The sequence below is a fragment of the Rattus rattus genome, chromosome 17, assembly GCF_011064425.1.
Source record: "Rattus rattus isolate New Zealand chromosome 17, Rrattus_CSIRO_v1, whole genome shotgun sequence".
Taxonomy (NCBI): Eukaryota; Metazoa; Chordata; class Mammalia; order Rodentia; family Muridae; genus Rattus; species Rattus rattus.
Genome location: NC_046170.1, coordinates 28557924 through 28583852, shown reverse-complemented (window position 1 = coordinate 28583852; position 25929 = coordinate 28557924). Strand labels below are relative to the sequence as shown.

General features: G+C 50.3%; 1 protein-coding gene across 1 annotated transcript in view; it reads right to left on the bottom strand.

The window, feature by feature from the left end:
- The window catches only part of Zfhx3 (zinc finger homeobox 3), a 242034-nt gene that overhangs the window by 87964 nt on the left and 128141 nt on the right, over positions 1 to 25929 (bottom strand). The window contains 1 exon segment of the mRNA XM_032887527.1: positions 13000 to 13231. Coding sequence (XP_032743418.1) covers positions 13000 to 13231 — 232 coding nt within the window.

The window sequence follows — 25929 nt, the reverse complement described above, 5'->3', positions numbered from 1 at the left end:
TGAAAGCTTCATGCTATCTGTGTCTGTCTGTCTGTCTGTCTGAAAACTGAAGACTGTCTTTGTCCCAGCTTTGCATGTTGGCAAAGTATCTGGTTTTAAATATTTCACCAGAACAACAGAGGTGGGAGAAACTGGTTGGGGCAGAGTTTTCTTGCTTCTGGTATATTTCAAGTTCTTCAGCAACAAGTGTCTTTGAGGAGCCGGACTTGCTTAAAACAAAAAATCAAGACAGAGGTTTTTGCTTCCAGTCAGGAGAAGCTCTGATCCTCCCGTGACTGCTGGAGGTAGACTGGAGACTGGTAAGACACCAGATACAAGATACGGCTGTGTCCAGTCTGCCCCGCTCAGTCTACAGTCCACGGCCATGATGCTGCTTCCTCTCCTCAGGGCACCACCCAAAGGAGCTTTTTTTATTGGCCAAACACTTGGTTGGGAGGGAGGGTCCTGTGTATTTATATTACACCTCCTTTTGTTCTACCAGGGCATGTTGGGGGAGGGGAAGGAGTTATGATGAACTTTAATAAAAACAAAATTAAAATGATTAAACCTTTCATATCCTTTAGAGATAATCTCTCTCTTCTGCCGGCTGGTCAGACCACAGCCCGCTGCTGCTCTTCAACTCCCCCTCCCCCTAAAGAAACAAACAGAAAAAGGCTGCCCGGGGCTAGATTTTTGAAATAAATTAAATTTGTCCTCACACACGGCAGACAGGTGTGGTGGAAACATTCTTTCCAGACGTCCAGGAAGGATGCCAGCATCCTTCTCTCAAAAGGACCTTAAACAAGTGACCAGAAGACATAGCTCCCCCCTCTAACCCCCCCTCCCCAAAACCAAAAATCTAGACCGACAAAATCCCAGTCTACATTCTTGACTAAGGAAGGGCCAGAGAAAACAGTAGGGTACGGCACAGATCTCTCTGGTCTTATGTGTTCCGAGGAAGTCTTCAGATCTGCCCGAGGACTGGGCACAGAGCCACCAAGGGATGAGGTGGCCGCCTGTCACGGGTGAGCCCCCGTATGGAAGTCAGAGATGGGTTATCAGGCATCCAGATGGGACAGCAGCGACCTCCGGTCACATGTCCCTAGAGACACTAAGTGACATGAAGTCCTGCCCTGGAAAAGTGCCGGGATGCTCTGCCTGACACGGACACCCGTTGGAGGGGCAGCTGGCCAAGGAGTTCTTTCTCTGCATGTGGTAGCCAAGGGCTGTCCTGATTTGTCAGGACCCAGGTTTGTACAGAAGCAGATGATCCACCTGCAAGGTCAAAGGTAGACGTCTGCCCTGTGCTGCATGCATAGGCACTGGGAATTCAAGTAGGGATTTTGTCTTTTGGGAATTGAGGGCGGGCATGCTGAGCCCTGGCCTGAAGCAGACAGAGCCCCACAATGGCTGTTCTGATCCCTGATGAGTCCCAGCGTGGACTCCTCACTGTTCAGAGTTGACATGAGTCCCTCAGGCCTTGTAGCTGCTCCATTCTCCAGGTTCCGGGAGATATGGTGCTCTGTGGCACCTATCCTAACCTTATCTAGAAGCTCCTTTTCCTGGAGGACTTTGGGGGCTGGAAGTCAGGAGAGACATGACCCATGCTAGGACTTAAGAGACACAGGTTACACTTCTACTCTAACCTCGACAGTGGCAACTGCTTGGCTCTCTGGTATGTTCATATGTCGACTGGAGTCAAGCCAGTCAAACCAACCTTACTCCCATGACCTGCCTGGAACCCGGTGTTCTGCCACATCCCCACTCCTCTGCCGGATTTCCGTTCCTCAAGGCCAACCTCCCCGAGACAGGATCCTCCCCTTCCTTGCAGCCCCTACTGGAGAGGTCTTTCCTGAGCTCCTTATCTTGAACAAACCCCTGTCAGTCTCCATCCCTGGGCACCAACATCCCATATTTGTTGGGAGTTTGCCAATGAGGAAGGAAAGACCTGAGTTACTTTCTTGTCCTTCCTGGCTGGTCCTCCAAACCGGTACGGCCATCTAGAAGACAAGGCCAGGGTTTGCAGGACAAAAGAGCTTGAGTTCCTCTAGGCTTGGGTTTTCGCAGTTGTGGGGTTTTGTGTGAGAGGAGCTAGAAAAGGCAAACATGAGCCCCTCCTCAGCGTCGAGGCAGAGCAGGCCAGAACAGTAGTGAGCAGAGAGAAGCCTAGCCGCTGGGCGGCCAAACATGGCGAGGACGGAGCAGCTAGCTCTGGTCTGCTACAGCGCAGTAGGGCGGCAACTGTCTACAACCACTTGTGATGTATTTCAAAGTAAACAGAAGGGTTTAAAAGTTCCTGGCACAGAGAGGTGATTCATGTTCGAAGTCCACGTAAGAACTTCACGTACATAGTCCATCCCTGTGCAATGCATATGGGTATCCGATTGTCTTGCCTACTCTATAGACTACAGACGTAGACAATTACACCTCCATAAAAAGATACACATAGCACAGTCCTTTTTCCTTTCCTGTTTCTTTTGATTTTTACTTTGTATCTTCCTTCCTGTACCCAATTTACACTCATCACCTGATTCCTCAACTCTTCAGCTCCGTGCTGGCCTTCTAGGACTTTTCTCTTTTAAAATATTTCAGCCCCAACTGTATTTTCCCCCCTTCTGCAGGACACGACACAAAGGGGTAAGCTGCAAGCAAAGGGCCAGAGAAATGGCTTGCTGGGAAGGTGCTTGCCAAGCCAGGAGACCTGAGCTTGATCCCTGGGACCTCTGGGACCTCCGTGATGGGAAGAGAAAACTGACAACCCCAAGTTGTCACCTGACTGCCACACGCCCCACTAATCAATCATCCAATTTATTTAATAATTTTTTAAAAAGGAAACCTTAAGTTCTCTGGTTACTTTCAGTCAGTGAAATCACTAGGATGGAAGCTCGGTCTATTTATAAGACATAGAATTCTACTCCATTCACCGAATGTGGCAAGGCAGAAAGGGACGGTGGAGCCATTGACCGTGATCGCAGCAAGGAAACGAAACTTTAGCATGGATCCACGCTGTGCTGTTCAGTCCTTCATAGCACGCATGGGCAGCATACGCATAGCAGGGCCTCAGCTAGGGCTAACTGAACCCATCTCACAGGGACCAGAAGACTCCCCAGTAGGGCTGGCTGTGCTTCTGGGGGACCAGGAAGAGGGTGTGAACGGGGCCCTGCAGGACAGGTGGACAGGGATCCTGGTTAAGATGCACTTGGAGAACCGAGATCTGACCTCCCGCTGAAGAGTCTTCCGCTTGGTTTTATTCCCTCTAAGTAAGTCTCTCTGCTGCTCTCAGCCGGGGCCCATGTTGAGGACAGTGTGCTGTCAGTGGAAAGCTGGAGAAGGCATGGTAGGGCCCCCTAGCACTAGGGAGGCCATGGCCAGGGTCCTTCCCTCCCCTCCTTGCCTTCTGCAGTGAACTCTGCGCTCTACTGTCTTGCCACACCCAGAGTAGTGCGAGAAATGCTGGAGAACGTGGCAGCAGCTTATCACAGAGTCGAACACTACACACGGAACTGTGTTCTTCCCACGCGCCTACACGTGCATCCTAACCGCCAGGACCTCAAAGCTTGCTTTTGTCTAGAGAGGGAGGTCTTGCCATAGTAACGTAGTTACAGAGAGGCCTTCAGGATGGGCCCTAACCGATCTTTCCTTTCGACAAGAGGGTTAAACTGCTGGGGAGATGGCTCGGAGGTTAAGAGCATGTGATATTCTTCCCGAGGACCTGAGTTCGGTTCCCGTCACCCACACAAATCAGGCGGCTTGCAACCAGTTATCTCTAAGTCTGGGAGATCTGGTGTGCTTTTCAGGTGTCTATAGGAGGCAGGCATGCATGTGGTATCCATGCACATGGGCAAGCACTCACACATGTGTGGTATGTACGTGCACATGTGGTATACATACACATGCATAGCACTTATAAAATAAAAACAAACAAACCTTCCCCAAAGGGGGCGGGGGAGACCAGACTCTAACAATTGGTTGCAAGGAATGCTCACACTCGGAGAGAAGAGCAGGAGAGAACTAATTACAGAACAGGAGAGTTGGCAAGCCAAGAAAATGACCCTGGGACGGACCAAACCGTACAACAACTTAGGATATATGGGGACTACAACACCAGACAAGCCCATTCTGAATAAACTGGATGCTGTCCAGTTTTTAATATTCTAATTAGCACAGAAGTCAAGAGTCTTTAAAAAAAACAAAAAAGCATTGAATAGCTCCTTTTATTAGAATAAACACAAAAGGTCCCAAGATAGCCAAGAAATATAAAATTATAAGAAGCCCTCAAACATCTACTCTAAAACAACTTAACTTTACAGAGTCCTTTCAAAAATCCCTTAAAACTGCCGATGGGAAGACATGTGAGGTGTGTGTGGGGGGGGGGGGGTTTAACCAACACCAAATACCTGTCCAGAGATGTGTTTCTACCATTCAGAGAAAGACAGAATCTACTCAGCCTAGTAGACGGCACAGCCAGTGGTGACTGTCCACTCAGGACATGAGCCAAACAGAAATCATGAAGAGGGCACCCCACACCTCAGCTGGTTCCTGGGCAAGCCTGAGAGCACCTGGCATGGGAACCAGTGCCCGGTCGAGCATCCCGAATTACTTTCTAACTGTGCTGGAGCAGTGGTGATGCACACACACCAGGCAGATGGGCTACTGAAATGCAGAGACTTAAATTTTGCCATTTAAACCCGAGTCTCGACGGAGGACCCTGAGGGTCTCTCTTGTGGGTCTCCAGGGACCCGAGAGCGGCAGGCATAGAAATGGAGGCTGCAGAGTTTCCCAGTGCTTGCCTATGTTTGGGGCTGACGTGGGGGTCATCTGGACTGTAATCCTTACAACTGGTAACATCTGTGCATCGAGGAATAGTCTTTGAGCTATTTCAGTGGGCTCTACTTCTCCTCCGGCCCTCCACCAAGGCACAGGATCCCTGGGGGATGTAAAGTAGCCCCAGAAATGGACACTCCAGGCATCTCCCAAGGCAGTGTGGGTACAGATCCTTACTTTTCTTTAAACACACACACACACACACACACACACACACACACACACACGCAGGAACAACAATGAAGGCACTGGCCGCCAAGGCTGGAATGGAGGTCAGTACAGGAGGAGCCTGGACACAGGCTGGGGCAGCTGAAGAGGCCACTGCTTCCTGCATAGCCGCTGACATTTTAAGGTCCCTCCCTTCCATTGAAATCCAAGGACAGGAGCCCCTAGTGCTCGACCTAGCAAAAGCACGTCTAATGGCTACCTCTCAGGAACAAGTTCTAAATTTTCAAGTTCCTTAGACAGTCCTTTGTCCTAGGCCATGAGAGATCAAAGTTTCGCTAAAGCAATGCTTAGTACGAAACAACCCTAGGGTTCTATTGTGGGTGCCAGGGCTCTGAGCTCTGATTGTCTACCTGGAATCTCCAGGAAATCTGGGTACATCGAGGGCAGTCTTCAATGCTCCCTCTTCAACACCCTGCTAAGCCCCACCTAACTCCAGAAACCACCATGAGCTGATGAATCCCCATTCCCATTTCTTCTTTTCTTCTCGAGGTCACTTCGTATCATCTTCCTAGTAGAGAAAAAGCCACCGGTGTTGTGGCTCTTGGAGTGGGCCCACTGGTGGCCACAAGGGCACACAGCAGTATATCCTTCAAGAGGAAGGTACAATGGAGACACAGTCAAGGACAAGCTAAGCTGTCATCTAGTTTGCCTTTAGGTACCAACACAAAAAGCCCCATCGACCCATGAAAAATCAAGTAAGGAAATAAAATAAAAAGCAAAACAATAAGACTATGGAGTAAGAAGACATGAAGGGCTGAGACCTTCTGTAACCCGAGGCTACTGACGCCAAGACAAGCGCTACAGAGGGAGAGGCCCTGTTACAGAAGCACAGCTTAGGTGGGGCAGGAAGCTGTGGAACCTGGAACCACTACACAGGTGACACTGCCGGTGATGTCGCACTCTCTCCAGAGAGACCCATCCAGGCCAGGACCGTGTGGCAGCGTTGAAGCAGCCCTGTGCCCAAGTCCACCTTCCAACAGATCAGATTATTAGCATATTTTCCAGAGAGCCAGCAGAAAAGTTTAATTGCCCCTAATTACCTAGATCACGAAGGTTTCTGGGTAACGGCTCTCAGAGTTCTGGCCTGGCATTGACGTCATTTCCCTGACTCCAGCATCATTATATCCTCAACTTACAGACAAGAGCCTCTCCAAGGTGCCTTTCCACCAGACACCGACACCCAGGGGCCACCGCTACAGGAGGCTCTCATGTAAGCTGTCTGAGCATTGACTGCAGGAGGCTCCCATGTAAGGCGTTTGTCCGAGTGTTGGCATTCACGGAGCTGGGATGCGTGGGGGTGTGCACGTGCCTGCATGGGTGTGGGGGCGATGACGGGGGTTGAGGACTCCAGCATACACTCAGGAAGGACTGACAGAAGGAATATGTAATCAGAAGCCATCACAATTACAAATGTAAATGAGCAGGCAATTGGCACTGACCTTTGTAGATTGTTAGAGGACTAATTAAGGCAAATCAAGAACTCTGTTCCAACAGAAAAACAAGGCTGCGTATGTACAGCCCAGGAACCACTCCTGGCCTCCAGAGGTGGGTGCGGAAAGCACCAGAATCAAAGGAGAGCCAAACCACGAGTGCTTTGTACCCACAACAGAAAACCAGCTCTGTGAACAAAAGCCAGCCGAGATTTATTTCTTGCTATGCTGTGAAGCGATTTGGCCGAGAGTCTCAATTAATGGACGTCACCACTTTGAGCTCTTGCCTTGCTTGGGCCTGGTGCTGTTTGACGCCACATAAACAGATCCCTCCCGAGAAACTGCCAGTGGTACACAGTAATAAAACTCTGCTTAAACGTGGCTGGATGGAAAGGCATAAGGAAAACGTTTCTTTGGGAGCAGCGAGCCATATTTGATTCTGTAAACCTGCACTGCCCTGTGGGCTTCTGTTGATACGCCATGGTGCCGTCTGTCCGTCTGCAAAGAGTCTTTCTAAAATACATCTCAACATTTACAACCTTTGTCCGCACAGACCGCACTTAAAATAGAAGACATCCTGTTAGCGCCACTCCTCCAACGCCCAGACGCGAAGCCACCCCGATTTTGTTTGCCCCTCTGTATTTAACTTTTTGACTTAGGCATGCTTCAGTGCTGGGCTTTCCCAAACCCTGTCAGCAAAGACCCGGGAAGAAAGGGAGAGAGAGTGGAGGTCATAGGAAAGCAGAGCTTCCGGTGTGAGGGGCCGGCTGGCTGCAACGTATTTTTGTGCCGTGAGAAAAATTATACCGAAATGGCATATAATTAGGTTATGAAGTTAAAAAGATGCACTTGGTGTGTAGAGGGTGGCTTCCTGCCGATTTTGAAAGCAAAGCCAAATGAGGACGCTGGACACTGGACGCTGGAGGCTGGCCTTGTTCCCTCAAGCCCAGTGAGTCCATGTGCGTTCACTGAAACTTGGCTTAAAGAGAAGAGTCACCAAGAAGCCAATGAGCCTTCAGTAAAGAGCTCACCCAAACACCTCATCACCTAGCCAGCTGCACTTAATTCCCTGACCCCAGAAAGTCACTGCACTGGAAAACTTCAGCTGTGCCCCCCCAATTCAACAAAAGGTACAGAGAAGTCTCCCTTCAGTGGAGGACAATTTGATTAAATTAGGAGTGCACAAAGCCTGGAGCTCTCTGGCTACATGAAAGAAAAAGTAGCTAAGGGATGAGGGATATAAGGAAAGCTAGGAGGAGGGTGATGGGAGGAAGGTGATGAGAGGAGGGTGTTGGGAGGAGGGTTGGAGGGAAAAGAGGAGGGAGAAGAGGAGGGAGAAGAGGAGGAGGGAGAAGAGAAGGGAAAAGAGGAGGGAGAAGAGGAGGAGGGGGAAGAGGAGGAGGAAGAAGAAAGGGAGGCCAATAGCAGAAACACAAACGGCCTCCTATATTCTCTAAGCTTAGGACACTGATAAAGTAAATTAACTACAGCTTCTCCCAGGGGCCAGAAATGTCTTTTTAATAAGCAAGCCAGGAATTGAATCCTACCAATGACACACCTCCATGAGCTTTCCCATCCTTCTCGAGCTTCGGCCAATCAAGGCAAAGCAGGCAGTTGATGGCACTCACTGAGAAAGCTTCCCTGCCTTGCAGACAGGAGTAAAATGAAAAGGCCGCGGCCCAGCCAAGCCAAGAGACCAGCTGGTCTCTCGGGGAAAAAAAAAGACCGGACAAGACAAAAACAACCAAAGTGATAACTGAAACTCTGGGTAGAAATTAAAAACAAAATGTCTAAGGCAATGGTTCCCCTTGGGTAGGTGGGCGCACTGGGTAGTTTGCAGTGCTAGAGAGCAAATTCAGAACCTTGGATATGCCAGGTGAGTGATATAACAGTGAATTATATCCCCTGTGTGTGTGTGTGTGTGTGTGTGTGTGTGTGTGTGCGCGCGCGCGCGTGTGGGTACACATGTGACGTGTGTGGGGTATGCGTAATGTGTGCAGGTGGAGTGTGTGAATGTGTGTATGTGTATGTGTATAGGTGGTGTGTGTGTATGTGATGTAGTGTACGTGTACATGGTATGTGGGTAGGTGGTGTGTGTGTGTGTGCATGTGAGTACAAGGCATGTGTGTTTTCTATTTGAAGTGAGGTGGGACTGGGAGCCGAGAGTGGTACACAACTGTATTCCCAGAACGCAGAGGTGAATGGGAGGATGGTTATGTGTTCAAGACCAGCCTTGGCAACCCAGCAAGGCTGTTGCCAGTCTGGGCTACTGTAGACCCCACCCTGAACAAGCAGCTTGCTGTGCATGGTGGTGCATGCCTATAATCCCAGCACTTGAGAAGCAGAGGCAGGAGGACCCCTGCAAGTTCAAGGACAGCCTTGTCTATACAGTAAATTCTAGGCTAGTCAGGGCTTCACAGACAGACTTCGTCTCAGAAACATAACTGACTGCCTAAAGAGCCCCACAGGGCTTGGCTTGCCTGTTGACTTAAGGTTAAGGCACCAACTCTTAGAGAAATGGTGGTCCAGCAACCCACACCCTATGGCAGGGCCTGAATGATTGAAGTCTCACCCTGAGACCTCTTGTAGGCTACAGAGCCAACACAATGAGTATCAATGTCAACTGTTCCCAGAATGTTTTAAAGGATGAAGAAACATCTTCATGCATTCCTGCATGTCTGCTCCAAGAGGCTCTGAGCAGCAGCAGACGGGTGAGGGTGAGCTATACAATCTACACACTTGGAAGACTCTCCCGGGAGGAAGTCCCTCGTGAGTTCATCCCAGCAGCCCTTCCTAGCAAGGCCATTGTAGAAAGTACCCGGGATGAGAGCATGGGGGGCCTCACAAAGCAAAAGTAACCCTGTAGGGCTTGTGCATGCGGCTCTGTGAGACATGAACCACAGGAGAGAAGCAAGGAGACGGAACTACAGAGTCAAACCAGAGCAGGGGATGCCGGCGTCACAACCTCCAGGCAGCTGAACCAACCAATGACCATCTGGCTTGGGGTTAGGGTAGGGAGGAACCTGACAGGGGCTCACGGGCTTCCTAATGTCTCCCGTGGCACGTGAACAGCACTTCCTGCTTGTGGGTCACGTCCTGATCCTTCTCTTAACGAGGACAGAACGAGAAGTGCTGACAAGGTCTGTGTTTACAAATTTGAAGCTGACAATCTTAAATATCTTGGTTCTACTGAGCCCCGAACGTCCCTTTTCTTAAAAGACACCCTTTCAAGTTTTTAAGAGCAAATCCCCAGGGAAGAGGGAGGCTATGTTTCAAGATGTGTTTCTCCTACAGGGGCTTCTAAAACAGAACCGGGTTCCTGTTAATGTCGTGTATTACCTAGTCGTCTGTCTCATTGTCGTCGGCAGGGGATGAGCTTTGCCTCAGCACGTGCGTGGGAGAAAGCCGGGGGTGGGGGGGAAGCTGTTGGAGCAGCAACATGACTGGAGGCCAAAGAGAATACCAAAGGATTTGGAAATTCGGAAAAGGAAGTCTACCAACCTGACTCAAGTTGCTCATATACTTGGGGCGTGGGGGAGGCTAATACACAATAAATTAAAGGAAATGGGGAAGGTAGCATGTAAGAAAGCCATTCCAGAGCAGACGGCATAGAGTGGTGTCTCACACTAGAAGGGAGGGGGCATCTGCCCCATTGCACAGCCCCGAGTGAGAGGCCGGCTGTGTCCTACTCAGTTTGGAGCCCTCAACTTCACTAATGAAAAAGGGGACTCTGAGGGGGAAGAAAGAACTCAGGACGGGGAGGGACCTTGATGCAGACAGTGGTGGAATGAAGTGGCAGTGGGGAAGGGACAGGACAGGACCAGGCAAAGGCTAAAACACTCTGGTAGGACCAAGGGTCCCACAGCCAGGGGATGCCACAACCTCGGGCTTTCAGGGCAGGAGTGTCCATGGGCGCCCGCCCTCACTGCTGCGCCTCAGTGCACACAACTGTGGTGGGATGGGTTCAGACCGGATCAGGAGCCCGAAGATGAAAAGAGTTAAAACGCCCACCAGGAAAGCAGCCGCCTGGAAACACGGGGGAAAAGACACGTGGGAAAAGACACGTGCTTCCGGGTCTACAAGGCCTGGCCCCTGCCAACAGCGCATCCCTCAGCGTCCCATCCTGGGAGAAGATGCTCTCCCAGTGGGAGGGGAACATCCCCATCTCTCAGCCTGTGGGTGCACCCTGTCATGCCGGAATGGCGGTTTGGATGGAAAGAGAAGCAGCCAAGGGGCCGTAGGATGATCCTGACAGGGGTGAACCTGGGGCTTTGGAGGGGCTTAGTGAGATGCCTCTAAGCTGACTGGGAAAACTGAGCATGCAGCACTCGGAGATTAGGAAATGTCTGCTCTGGCAGCGTTGGGTAAGCCATGAATTAATCATGAGTACCCAGGAAAGCAGAGAAAACAAAAAGTTGTACAAGAAGGTAAATGAAATTATAAAACTCTACAAGGCTCGGCTGTGATTAATATTTATAGAGTTATAATAATGAAAATACTGAATATTAATATCACCCCCAATTATTATTTCATCCTAATAGGATGATGGGGAGGGGAGAGGAGGGGTTCTGCTGCGGGGATGAGGGTACACAGGAGGAAAGCTACAGGAGCTGAGGTGAGGTGCAGTGCCCGCTGGCATGCGTGGGCACTAAGTGTCACTACAGCTGTGGCAGGGTAAGCACCCACAGGGGTGCACAGCGTATATTGGGAGCAGGAGAGATGTGTGGGAGAGAGCCTGGGGCACGTGTACAGGGATATGTGTGAACACAGCATGCTATGGCATGTGTTGTGTGCTATGTTGGTAACTGTGTGTGTGTGCGTGCGTGTGTGTACACGGGGCAGGAGTGGGTCCAACGAATGTCTGTGTGTTGGGGGCTTGCAGGTGTTTGCTCATGTGGGGGGGGAGGGGGTCTCTGTGTGCTTGCGCACGAGTCGATGTAGGCGTGTACAAGCAGGTTGGAATGGGAGGGTTTACAGAGCAGCACACAGGGGAAGCTCTTGTCCTGTAGCCCGGACCACCAGTATTTTAAGAAATAATAGAAACACGCTGCAAAACATAGAGCTAAGTGAGAAAGGGAAGCAACTACGAGCTGAGCCGCCGGTCATCCCAACCTGGAGAAGGGGGAGGAGGGCCCGTCTATTTTACCCCCTAAGGTTTATGTAATTTTTCAAAACTGGGAACTATCCAAATGCGGGCCTGATCTGACAGTTCACAATTAAGTCTCCATGGAGCTGTGGGCTGAAGAGCTACTACAGGAGGAGAAGGGCGAGTAAGGACGGGAGGGCTCACGGGTGGTTATGTCATCATAGGAAGGGCAGGACAAAGGCAAGTACGATCTGGGAAACTGACCAAGAGGTGCCCCACTGGGACACGCGGGGGAGCCTTGGAACATGTGTGGCCACACCAGCAGGCTAAAGCTTTAAGGACCAGGGTCCAATACCCACTGACATCCTGAGGACCAGAAGACCGAGAGCCATGGACATGCATGGACAACCCTCCTCCTCTCTCCTAGAGAGAAACAACCTGGGACTAAAGGAAGAGAAGACCTCACTGGGGTGCGGGAGCACAACCCTTTCAGTGACTAGTAGGAAGCCTCTGGAAGGCCCCCGGATCCCCTCGCAGGCTGGCTTAGTGACAGAATGTCGAGCATACACTAGCGATGGGCTGTAAAAACGCTTTTCCTTTCAAAAATCATGAGGATTTCCTTAGAGAGTAGAAATGAGGAAGGCCTAATTTGACGGCATTTCTTTTGTGCTTCTGAGACTAGGTCTGGCTGTGTAGTCCTGACTGTCCTAGAACTCACGAAGTCTCTGCTCTGCCGGGATTCCAAGTCTGTACCACCAGGCATGTCTTGCTCGGTTGTTTTGAAAGAAACAGGTGACTATCTTGTACTGCCAAGTCAAGAGACAGGGACTGAAAGGTTAAAAAAATATTTTTTTTTAAAGAGGAGTTAATCCTACCAAATGAGGTCCCATTAGGGATGAGGGCTATGTGGGAGAAAGGGAGAGAGAAAGGGTTTCTATAGATGAGAAGGTAGGAAGGCAAGAAACAGCAGACCACACAGGGTCACAGTCCATAAGTAGCAGGAAGCCCAGAAGCCTGGGCCAGCGGGACAAGGAGTCCCTTTCAAATACAACTAAGGGACCCATAACAGGCATTAGCTTGGATGTTCCCTGGAGTTCAGTTCTGAAGCCCTGGCTCTGGGGCCACAAACCACTCCTAGCCTACAGCCCAGGCTCCCAAGTACCATCTACCAAGGTAGTGTACAGCAGCGACAGTAACAGAACCCAGAGGAACACGGGGATTGGGGGTGGGAGGCCTGCCATGGGTCTGCTTCCGGAATAAGATGTCTATGAGTTCCCTGTGGTTGAACACCTGCCTAGCGAAAGGTGGTTCTCTAAAAAGGCACCGATCCAAACCCCTTCCATCCAGGAGGCTCCAGGGACAGACGGAAGGAGCAGCCACATTGATAAGCCAAGCTCGCCCACGGTGGAAGCCTTCAGGAGGCTCCCGGCCCCTGGCCGTGACAGGGCTCACCTGGGTCAGTGGAGGGGCACCTGCGGATGGTGAAGATCTGGCCGAGGTCTTCATCCTCCTCCGGGAGGCCCTTCTGCAGCCGCTGCAGCTTGCGCAGGCTCTCGCTGCGCTGATGCTTCATGGAGCGCACGTGCTGGATGAGGTTGAGCTTGGCCTTGGTGGAGTAGTTGCACAGGACACAGTGGTAGTAGCAGCTCTCCCCCTCCACGCCACTCTCATGCTGCTGCAGGTGCTGCGGGGACGAAAGAGAGGGACACTCCCTTGGTCAGGCATTCAAGGCATATCAGGGTACAAACCACTCCTGTACTGCATAGGCCACAGGGAGCCATGTGTCAATGGGACATGATGGCTACTGATGAGGTTACTATCCAGGGAATTTCATTTTCCCCAGTGTCGTCTTCTCTGGAAGCACTTACGGGATTCTGATATATACATAGGTGTACACACACACACACACACACTCCTGTCCCTCCCACATGGCCCACCCCAGGTAGCTTTTTCCATGGTGCCTGTTAACGGTACTCATTAACAGGGCCTTCCCAGCATTAACATAAATATAAAAGGCTCACCCTTTCAAATCCCAGAATGGAGATGGGCAAACTGTGGCCTGAGACCACACCTGACTACTCACTGTCTGTTTTCATTAATAAAGTTTTATTAGAACACGGCTACTGACAGACATACAATTTCGAGACCATTTTGAAGCAAGAGAGTTGGACAACAGTGACACAGATGCATCGCCCACAAAAGACTAAAAAATTATGATCTGACCTTCACAGACAGGGCCCCCCTCCCCCCGTCCGTCCCTGCTCTGGTGACAGCTCATTGTCTACTACTTGTAAAGTACCTGGGTCAGTCATGCATAATCGAAGTACACATCAGGCCATTTCCATAATAAAAACAGCTCAATTTTTTCCCAGTATTTAAAGGGATGGATCTGTCGATGTAGTGCAGTTGATAGGTGCCTGTCTAGCGTGTATGAAGCAGGGGGTTTAGGGAGTAGTGGTGCACGGCTGTGACCCTAGCACTCAGGAGGTAGGGGTAGTGGAGTCAGAAATTCAAGACCATCCTTGGCTACTTGTGAGTTTGGGGCAAAAAAAAAAAAAGACTATGGGGGCGGGGGAGGTTTTAAAATTAAAATTAGCCCAGCTGAGCAGCATGGTGCAAACATAATCCTAGCACCTGGTGGCTGGGAAAAGCAGGACGATCAGAAGTCCAAGGCCAGCCTGGTCTACAGAGTCAGCTCATACCTCAAAACTAAAACAAAGCCAGAAGTGCAATACTGAAAGGTCGTGTGGTTCATCGCTGGTCAGTATCACTGGTCCCAATTATGCTCCTATTTTGTTTGGCAGATGCAACACGGACTCCAGAGCGTGAACGTCCCAGAGCCAAAAGGAAGCAGAACACAGGTGGGTGAAAGTGTGCGCGCCGGAATAGCAGGTGTCACAGATCCAGTCCCCAGAAGCCAGCCTGCGGCGGCACCTATAAGACTGAAAGGCATCCAAGAGCAGAATTCACCACGTTCTCCTACCTCGTGGGAGGAAATGGGGGAACCCGGGTGTCTAGTAACAGGGGCCTGATTTGCTCCTGGTGTAGAAAGGGCGTGTCTTACTTCAGACTCTTCCGACAGGAAGAGGGAGTTTACCCAACTCAGTGTACACGAAGCTGGCAAACAATCCACAAAGCTTAAGAGGTTGACCTCAAGTAACCCAGCTTTAGGCACAGAAAGAGCTAGAACCAGCTTCCCTCCCCCACGTCATACAGCCAGCATCACAGAAGAAGTACAGATGATGTAAGGGTCTCGTGTACTCTGTGTGGTTTGATGGACTGTCCCCTCCTGCTCTCAAATCTGGTCACCAGGGCCTAGACAAGTGAAAGCCTCCGAATAGCCTTGTGACAAAAGTCTCCTTCCTGATCCCAATGGGTCTGGGCAACGTCCACGCCTTGATGGCGGTTTCTGATCCGGTGGGGAAGGGGGGGGAATATTCCCCTTGTCTAGCTAGTGAGGCAAGGCATGGCAAAGCCAGAGTGCTCAGAACACTGTGTACTTCCTGAGACTGGAAGTAACAGAGTGGCCGGGCAAGCGAATGCCATCAGATGACACTGCCCTGGGGCTCCTGCGCTCGCAGGCTCACAACCTGTGTCCACCGGGAGGGTGAGGAGAATCCAGAAAGTTTGCACATGCTCAGATGGAGAATAGGAGTGCACCCACAAGGTAGTGCAGCAAGTTTACTAAGTAGAGAGGGTGGAGGCCCTCCATCAGGAGGGTCAACTGGAGCATCGCAGGCAGCGAACGGGAAGGTCCACCTCCCGCACTGTCCACCTCTCAAAAATGGAAAATTCGACTCTTCGAATGCAGCGTTTGGGAGGGTGGGGGTGGGTCCACGAGAGCCCCTGAGAGTAAACAGCTTCTCAGAACAACGCCACAGCCAGGAGTCAGAAGAGCCTGCAAGAGCTCCATGGGACTAACAGTAAGAACCTTCTGGAGATAAACTGCTACTGGGGCCTTTTCCCTTCCATTGTTTATCTTCAGTGTCTCCCCTCTGAGACGAGACTCCGCAGAAGACTGAAAAGAGTTCAAAACAAGACAATGTTTTGTGGAGCGGGGATCACACCTCATAAAGGTGGGGGGTCTGGAACAGCATTCTCCAGGAGCTTCTTGGAAAACCTAAACTTTCCCAGTGGGACATTCCTGGGAGTAAGGGTGTGACTTGGGACTGGAAGCAGAGAACATGGAAACTGCTATCACAGAGACTAACAAAAATAACGCTTGTTAAAGTCTCAATTAAAACTGAGTGACTAAAAGCTATCAGGAAAAACAAACAAACAAACAAACAAAAGACCGAAAGTGTCCCATTTCCTCAAGAGAGTTTGCTGGCACCACCATCTAGCAAGATTCACAAAGCCTTAACTCCTAATCCCTACCCCCGAGGTTCCCCAGGGAGGAGGACTCCCTTGCAGCCATGTTCTGAGTTTGAAACACAGTGAGGTGAGGGTGCCACCCCAGCTGGCCGGGGCTCCCAAGTCCCTGAGCCAGAAGAGGAGGGGGCCAAGACCTAGAGTCAAACAGGAACTGAGGGTCCAATTGTCTCTCTGTCCTTAAATCCAGGGGCTCTCGGATGTTCAGGCCACACTTGTCCTGAGCTGAAATAAACACCATGCTGACATCTTTTGCTTTAAAAAAAAAAATGTGGTAAGAAGATATTCCAGAGCCATTCTGTTCACAAGCTCACGTTCTTAAGGGGCAACCGCACAAGTGCCCCCAGTTTTCACTTTTGTCTGCCGTTGGAGAATGGTTTTGGAGAAGGAAATAGCCACCCATCACAAACCATGTAGGAAAGAATAAAAAGAAACAGGGAGTCCTAAACCACAGTCCCATCTACTGGTAGTAACAGGGTGCGCGCGCGCGCGCGCGCATGCGCGCACACACACACAAATAGAATACACACATACACACAAATACATCACACACATACATACACACACATATACACACACATACACACACACATACACACACATACAACACACATGTACACACACAAATACAACACACACATACACACACACATACAACACACACATACATACACACATACACACACATACATATACACACACAGACACACACACATACACACACAAACACACACACATATACACACAAATACAACACACACATACATACACACATACAACACACACGTACACACACACAAATACAACATACACATACACACACATGCACACACATATACAACACACACACATACACTCACACACATACACATAAATACACACAAATACACATACACACACACAAATACAACACACACAAATGCACTCACAGCGCATACATGTGCACACATCTCCCCCACCCCCATTCAGATTTCCTTTTACAGCATGGGCCTGCCGTTGCTTACCTTCATGTGACAAGCCCAGTACTTAATTCTGCTACTTCTTGTTTTGTCCAACCTGGAGTCAACAAGGACCCAGGGTTTGCAGCAGATTGGTTTCTGTCTGAGCCCTGCACACCATCCAGTGACTCCCCAGCTGTGAGTGTGTCCACCCCTTGGCCCAGCTGTCAAATTCTGTCTTCCTCACTAGGGGCACTGCCTCTCCCCAGAGTCCCACCCTGGGAACCTGCCCCATGCAAGGCAGCAGGGGCGGGTGGGGCCTGAGACACAAGAGGACTCCATGGGGCAAGTCAGGCAGCCAAGGACATGCCTTCCCTGCAGAAGAGCAGAGATGTTTTCATTTGGAGAAGGAGGGAGAATAATTTGTTCCTGACCCAGCTAATTAGAATACCCTCAATTGGGATCACAATGTATTTAATTAAATTCACTGTAATATATGAAGAATCCACCAAGGCAGAAATCCCACTGGTGCACTCAATAACAGAGCTACCTCCTTTCAGGCTTCTTGCTCTCCTCGCCAGGCAGGAAATTTTTCTCCCACGCAAATCCTGAATTCCCCGACGGACATTCTGTCTCTATCCTGGAGTTCTCCCACTGGGGCGGAGGGGACCCGAGTTTTGTTTGATTCTTTCTCTTTCCCCCCTTACTCTTCTTCGTCAGGTCATGTGGATGGTTTGAACAGAGCCGAGCAAGGGCTTCAGCTGTGCTGGGTGTGCAGTTATGGTCCCCTGGGACTCAAGGGACGACAGCGGTGGGTGGGGCTCATTTGCTGGGATGTGTTTGGGTTGGAGTCTAAGCATCTACAACCCCTGAGACTTAAAAACAACCTTAACAACAGGGAAATCACATGATAACCACAATGGCGCCCATTCGGAGCTCCCCGCCAGAGGCCCAGGGGACAAGGTCCCTTCGGTTCTAATAATGCCACGGTATGACTGTGACATCCAAACTCTGAAATCCACATGTCTCTGAGCACCCTGTAGAAATCACAGCACAGACAGCAAAGGACTTAACTATGGCAAGGTCGCCAACGGGAAGATACAAAGTCACCCAGCTAAATGGCGAACGGTGAAACCCAGGGCCATCTAAACTTTCTGGGCCCTGCAGCCTTGAATGCAAGGAAGCCTGAATGTAATGTCTTCCAAGTCCCGCTTGTTAGGACGTTGTCTACGGGAGCCCGAGAGAGACCAAGGCTCTGCTCCGTCCACAGCACTGCAAACAATGACCAGGTGAATGTATGAATGGGTGGGTGGACAGACAGATTGTAAACTGCATGAATGAACAGGTGGACGGATGGGTTACCAGTGAGATGCAGGAATGGATGGGTGAATGACTGGGCGGGTGGGTGGGCGGGCAGATGAATGGTAAACTGTATGAATGAAAGGTGCAAAAGACCATCTTAGAAGCGCCACCAAGGCAGGGTGGCTTACAGCCGGAGACTCTTCTAAGAAGGAAGAAGCAAGTACCCAGCTTGACTCAGACTTAGAAGCAGAAAAGATCTATCTCTGGTTTCTCTAAATGACCACCAGCCAGCACGGGAAGACCAGGTGGCCATCATGGTGAGCCACTGGAAATGGGGCTAGCCTGTGCCAGCAAGCTGGCATCCTGTGCTAATCATATAGGGGGCGGTTCTTCGTGTGACTCTATCTGATGATAATTCCTGGCTCGCTGTGCCCTCAATGCTCATCTCAGCCATAGGGAGCACTGTTCCTCACATGGGAACACCCGAGGTCCTGCACCTGTCTCCACGACTTGACTCAGGTCAAGAACGAAAGCCCTCCACACGGAGAGACGCCCCTGACAATGGACCTGCATGTAATGTGTGTATAAAACTCAAGTTCGTATTTAAAGAAGAAAGGGAGAACCAGAGACCGGGCTGCACACGCTGTGGGAGTCGACCCATTAATCTGTTGTGCGAGCTCGCCCCGGCCGAATGTGGAAAGCCAAAGAGGGCTCGTTAGAAAATAATTCATCATGGAAAAAAAAATATTCTCCTGCTACTTCTTTCCCAGGAAAACTAACCAACTTCTGTCAGAGAACATTGATTCCTATAAATCTGGAGAGCCCCCAGCTACCTCCTCCTCCTCGGCAAAAGGAAACTTCTAACGTCTGGTTCTTCATGCATGGGATGTAAAATATTGATCAGGTTTGGTCTCGGCTGCCCCTTTAAAGTAAAAATGGACACGTGTGTGTGTGTGTGTGTGTGTGTGTGTGTGGTCACAAGTACATACACGCACAATTTGCAATAGACTCGTCCTCAGGGAGTAACGCCTGTTACTATTAGCACACCCTGAAACACCCTCTCACCACACTTCAGAGAACATACCATGTAACTCTATTTTGAGGGTAAGGGGAAAAAAATGGCAAAACTCTCTGATGGGGATGGCAGCTTCTAGGCATCCATCCCAGTGAACCAACTATGCCAGGGAACCCCACGTCTCCCACTGGTCCTAGTCATCTGCTGGGTTCTGAAGGACACCTCAGTAAAGGCAGGTGAGGGGAAGCCTGTAACTTCTCTCCATCTACAAAGCTGCAGGCTCCCAATGGAGGGAGGGAGGGCTCTTATGGAACAGCCCCCTGGAAGAACAGAACACCAGCATACAGAGGGCTTCCGGTAGTTGGGTAAAGTCAGGGTACAGTATTAAAATCGCCCCAGAAAATCGGATGGGAATTAATTAGGAACATGTACAAGAGCCCAGCTTAGCCTGATTATGCTCCAACACTGAAAGCGGAAGTGAAGACACAGGCACGGGAATGCTGTGGGGCGCGGGGCAGCAGACTCCTGTCCCGGAAGGAACTCAACTCTGAGAGAGGTTATGAGACCGTCCTCAGGTCTCTCAGTGCTCAGCAGACAGAGAGGATCTGAACCTGGGACAGGATTCCAAGGGCCTACTGTTGGGCTCAGCCCCGATCTGAAGGCCCTTTCTGGAACAAGAGGCTCCCGGGGCCCAGACATTCACCTCGAGTGCCTATAAAAAGAACCCTTTCGGATGTGATGCATCCAGGGCTGAGGGCGGTTAATTTTTTTAATCAGTGAGGTTGAGTTAGTCTCAGACTGAATGTCACATTTTCGGCATGACGCGTGAAAGGTCAACCTAAATATATACATATTTTCTGTTTAATCTTGGCTTTTCATCCACTGGTGCCCTCGTCCTTGGTGCATGCTAATTTAGCCCTGTTTCACCGTAGGAGCCCCGCAGACGCCATAAGATATGATTTATAAGGAAAAAAAAAAAAAAGCAAAAGAAGTAAAAATGGTCCCTAGATCAATCGTTCGGGTGGCTCTGCCCTATTTTCTGGTTTCTAGGCCAGGCTCCTCACGCCCCAGAACAAACTCCTTCCAAACTCCAGGATCCGCGCTCAGAGTCCCAGCTGCCAAGTCCTTCCCCTATGTGAACACTAACTACATGGTTGGTCCCTACGTCGCAGTATTAGTAACCTTCTGCCAGGCACGAAATCCTAAGAGGGGAATAACTACGTAAATTTACAGCCCTCTGTGGACTGTCAGTCTGGGCGCGGAATATTTCTGGGGAAGAAAATATACAAATATGGATGCTTGGGGCATGTCCGTACCTTAGCATAAAGTCCACGCATCTTTCCCTGTGAGGGAAATTCTAAAAAGATGGGACCTAAGAAGGCTAACGCTGGAATGACCGTCCTTCAGGAAATGCCTCTGGCCTGCCCCAGGCCCTGGAACTGACAACCTTCACCAGGCTGGACCAAAGTCTGACAACTGTGGCCTCCTCCGTTCACTGATACGGTCGCCTTCCTTGGCAATGACTCCCCGGTCCTCGAAGATATAAGTCATCACGCAAAAATCAGAGTCACAGTACCGTTCCTCCCCTAGCCAACCTACTGTTGATAATGCTGGTTGCGGGGTGCCCTGTGGCTGAACACTGGTCCAGCAGGAGACCCTCAAGTGAGTCTGGGAGGCCTCCGTTTCCTCAGTAACTGAACCTCCTCATCCCACAGCTGGGGGGACTCAATAGCATGCATATAAAACGTTTATTAACGATACCTGATACACAGTTAGCTTTCATAATAATTAAGGCTACTGTTGCTTCCGTTCTTCAAACTCATTAATCTTTGGGCTTAAGAAGCGGGCTACTTAACATTTCCCTCAGAACAACCAACGTTCATGCCTTCCTGGATCCTAAAGGGGAGGTCGAAATCAACAGTGAAGGAGCTGTAACACACCGAGTTTACACTGTGGTCCGGAGAGCCTGAACACAGGCGTCTTCCTCTTAGTGAAGAGAGGCTCCTTGTTTACTGCAAGTGCTTTACCCAGAATGCCCTGCTGCTGGTGTAGGCAGCCCAGGCCCTTGCCACATGTTCACCCATCCCTTTGTCTATCGGCATGCTGATATGGTGAAAATCAAGGGTCCTGGTCCTGTTCTTAATCAAGTCTGTGGCTGCCCCAGGTGAGGACAGAGAGGGCATGGCTTAGATGACTGGGGTGTGCACCTTCCCTCACCCCTAACTACACTCTGAGGGGTTCACTCATTTGTATCTCCAGCGCCATGAAAATCCACGTGTCGGAGGCAGGGAGAATGGCTGCCTGGAGGCTCAGACAGGGGCTATGGCGTGGAGGCGTTCACACTTGCCAGGCCTCCACCGCAGAGGCCATTGATCAAGCCGTGCGAGGAGCTGTGAGTGAAAATCCTTTGGAAAATATGAACGGCTGTGTGAACGTTTGGCACTGCTGTGACCGTCACACTGCGAGCCCAGATCCTGCCTCATACCACCTGACAAGTGGGTGCCACGCCACAGGCCTGGATGTTTGTGACGCAACTCGTGTTTTTAGCTCAGTGGCTCTCCAACATGGCAACGGTCGCGTTGATCGGGAGCGCCTGTGCGTGGGGCGGATGCTGTTGTTATGCCTCGAGTTACCAGGGCCCCTTCCAGGGAGTTCTAATTCGGCCAGAATTTATAATCAGATGCCAGTGCTGAGACCATGGCTCGGACAGCAATCACCAGAGAAACAAAGGGACCCAGGTCAGAAAAACCCACAGCAGGAAGGGAAACGTCCAAGGTCTACAATCTCTGTACGCTGCTGTTTTCCTAAAGGGAATTTTAGATTCTTGGAAAGCATGTCAGATAAATGGCGCCAAGACCTGCACCAAGAATTCACCTCCTTAATGAAGAGTCCCTGGGAAGCAGCTGCCCACTACAGGCCTGCTTCCGATACTCCCTGAAAGTCACAAGTGGCTCTATTCATCCTCCTTGCGCCCTTCCACCTGTGGTCTAAAGTTTCCCGAGGCTGTGGAAGGGACCAGGACTGGTGGCAGCTAAGCGGAGGGCGTGGCCGGGGTCCTCCTCTGCTCTACCTTCCTGCTCCAGGCACTCGGCCAGACCCTCTCTGGAACCAAGCCCATGGTGACTCTCAACCAAATAGGGAAAAAAGGAGAAGGGTCTTTAAGATTCCTCCCATGCACTTCGACTTCCTGGTTACTGCTGCTGAGAACATGAATTTGGTACTCAAAACCATGGGGCCTCCTCCTGAATTCCCAGGACTTGCTGCCAGGTACGATTACCACCTTCATGATGAGGGAAGCCATCATTAGGGACTACCGCTATGCCAGAGACCAGGGATATGGAAGATCTACAGGGCTAACTTACTCATAAAGCAGTCTGTGATTTTTTTTTTTTTAAACTCAATTTCTCCCTTGAAAAGGGAAAACAAGAATAGAACAGAGAGTAACTTGACTATGACAGATTTAGTAGGGATCCTCCTGTCCACTGCTAACAGCCCATCCTTTCTCCTCCAAGTCCGTTGCTTTTGCTGAAAGTTGAAGGGAACAGGAAGGGGGACAGGGGAGCAACAAGGTAAAAGAAACTTGACTGCAAGTAACAGATTTGAGTGTTTGCAAAGAGACCAAGACACGGCCATCTGCAGGCTACATGGCCAAGTGGCAAGGGGGACCATTTCATGAACCATGACATGGCTACAGTTCCTCTGCTCTGCTTTTCAGACCCCCCGGCCCCAATAAATAACCCAGACAAACACCCTGTGCACTGAGCTCACACACACACACACCCACACACACACACACACATACACACCCCACACCCCAGTCTCATTAAAAGCCGATATTGCCAGCCTCAAGATGGAGAGCTCGGCATGGATTTTACTGAACGTTAAATCAACCGGCGAGCGCAGCCAGCAAACTCTGTGGCACTTTAACTTTAAATAATGCAATAATTATTGAATTTCCTTTTTATAACTGAAGTGCTGGAATGTAAACAATGGGGCTGTAATTGCAGGAAGGGGGAATCAATAGAGGCAATCGTTCTCGGCCATGTTAATTGTAAATACAATTGCTCCAAGATGTCAGCCGTGTTCTTCTTGCTTCCAGAATCATCCTAACGGATGACAGAGTCCAGCTTTCCCATTACAGCTGTTCGTTCCTTTAAGAGGTTCTCAATCAGGTCTGATCAACCTGTCAAGATAATGCATGGAGTTGAGTAAGACTCTTCCAAACACAGGCTCCCAATCAATAGCCGGGACCGGCTTAATGAGGTGGGGCTAAGGCCCAGGGGGAGGTAACAGCCCCCAGCCTGTGCCTAGGTTTGGCAGCCCGGCTTCCTAGGACGGTCCTGATAAACAGATCAGCCCTTAATGAGGGCATTAGTTATGCATGCTTCAGCAAGCAGCGAGGCACCCGTCCCTTGGGACAGACGGACAGAAAGCAAAATAGATTAACAGAAAACAATATGGTGCCAAATTAGGTCTAACTGAAGACTTTTCCCTCCTTCTCCTGCTTCTCTTAATTGTCCAGCGGAGTGGAGGACATCGATTAGCCACTCCACTGGGCATGAGCTCAAAGACGGGAGTATCTCCTGGGTGGGGGAATCTCTGGGAATCTGCTGGCTTCCCTTGACTGTGCTATCCCTGGAGATTAGCACCCTCACAACCTCAGCAGCATTTAGAGGTCACCAGGGGCCTCTCGCGGAAGGGTCTCGGTTCCGTCCGGTAGATGCGGAAGACGAGATTGAACCCTGAAGTCCAATGGTCACACAGAGAGCCAACTGCCACTCCTTGAGGCCGAGATCCAGCTTTGGTCTTCAGAATGGTTGTTCTTCGTGGATGTTGAGAGTGGTGAAAACCACTGACCCAGAACCACACAAAGTGCATGGACGCTGGGGGAGCCGGAGTCCTCACAAAGACACACTAAAGAATCCGGAGAAGCACCGCTACTCATGGCCCAGCATTTGAGGAGGAGCCGTTAAAGGGACGTCCCACCAGGAACGCAGCAATTTTTTACCCAGGGATGCTTAGGTTACTACAGACACTCTCCAAGAGTAGCCGTAGACGACCAGAATCAACGTTCGTGGGAGACTTGGGACTTGGAGATTCTTGGGCTCTATCCAGGTCCACAGGAACTCTGAGGGTGAAACCTGGAAGCGCAGGTTTGAGCAAACCCTCCAGGTGACTCATAGGCAAGGTTATCTGGTGTCCATGGCAGGCCAGATAAGGCAGGCTTCCAATACAGAGAACTTTGCATATGTTTGAGCGGTGGCCCATTGATTCTCCATTAGAAACAGTTCGGTGCCCCAGATCTTTCTAAAAGGGTACATCTGTGCATTGAGATTCGGCTCAGAGCAGAAACTACGCAGTCTGGCCCATAATCTACTGGCTATGGAATGCACCGTCTCTGGGAAAAATAAGCCCAAAAGACAATTTACTACTCTAGATCAAAGTATCCGCTTACTAAATGAAGATCACACAATTGGTCACACCACCGAACTCCACACACTAACAGACCCATCATCTGGCTGAAAATTATAACAACACACAAGGTCTTTGGAAGGGAGTCTAGGGTACACAGATGTTCAAAACAGCAAAACAAAACAAAAACAAACAAACAAAAACTGTGTTCCTCTAGAATGGCCAAGCCTGCACACTTTACAGAGGCCCAACTCTCCAGCCTCCCCTTTGGGACTTACACTATTCCAGAAGCAGCTATTGTGTCCTGCTCATCACACTGGGCAGCCAGTATGGCCGGCTCACCCAACACCCAGTGAACAGCATCTCTCCAGCTGTCACCCAACACCCAGTGAACAGCATCTCTCGAGCCGGGCCTAAGTCCTATCTTTCGTCCTCTTTCTTCAGTGCAGTTTCAGATCCATGGGAGGTCCTTAAACCTTGGTGGCTGATGGTCTGAGTGAATGAGGACGATCCTTCCCCACTCCGTCTGACTCTTGGTCTTTGGTGTGCTTGTAGAGCCCTGTCTAATGGAGTCTGAATCTGCTTCCTTCCTCTCAGATTTCAGCCCTCTGTGCCGCAGAAAAGCGGGCCCACGGCAGTTCCCGCTTCGCTCACCAATCTCCTTTTTCTGGTTTTGGTGACTTTTCCTTCTTTGATGCCCTGCCAAGTACTTCCTTCATGAGCTAAAATGCCACAGGACTCAAAAGGCAGGGTGACGATGATGTCATCTTCTGGGGACCCTTCCCCTCACAGCTGAGCAATTTTTGTCTCTTTGGCTCCGGGTCCCAGCGCTGAGGGAATCCCTGGGACCCGCCATGCACCAGCCTTTGAACCTCACCGGGGTTCCACAGAAGACGTCTACACCACCCCTCCTGAGCTAGAAGGTTGGGGACTAGAGAAAACAAATGTTTGCTAATATTTACTGCTTGTTTATACACTATTTTACGACAGGCGATAATGACTTTAAATGACTGTACCTAGTGACCTAATTTTCTTAGTACCCAGATCACAAGACAGCATCCTCCTTCCTTCCCCGCCAATAGACAGAATGTCCCAGCTCAAGGACATCTGAGTGGTCACAGATGTCCCAGCCTTCCATTTCTTCTATATATACACCTAGTTGTGTTCTTTTGACTGCCTTATTATCTGAGGCAGAGGCTGCTCACCTCGTTCTGCTGTTAATGGGAAATGAGGTTCGAGACTCGGACGCACACCGTGGGAAGGGGCACAGAAGTAAGCAAGCGAGGGCAGCCTCCACGGACGCCTCTTGGGGAGCAACTCAAGCTGTGGGAGCCTTAAATAGGT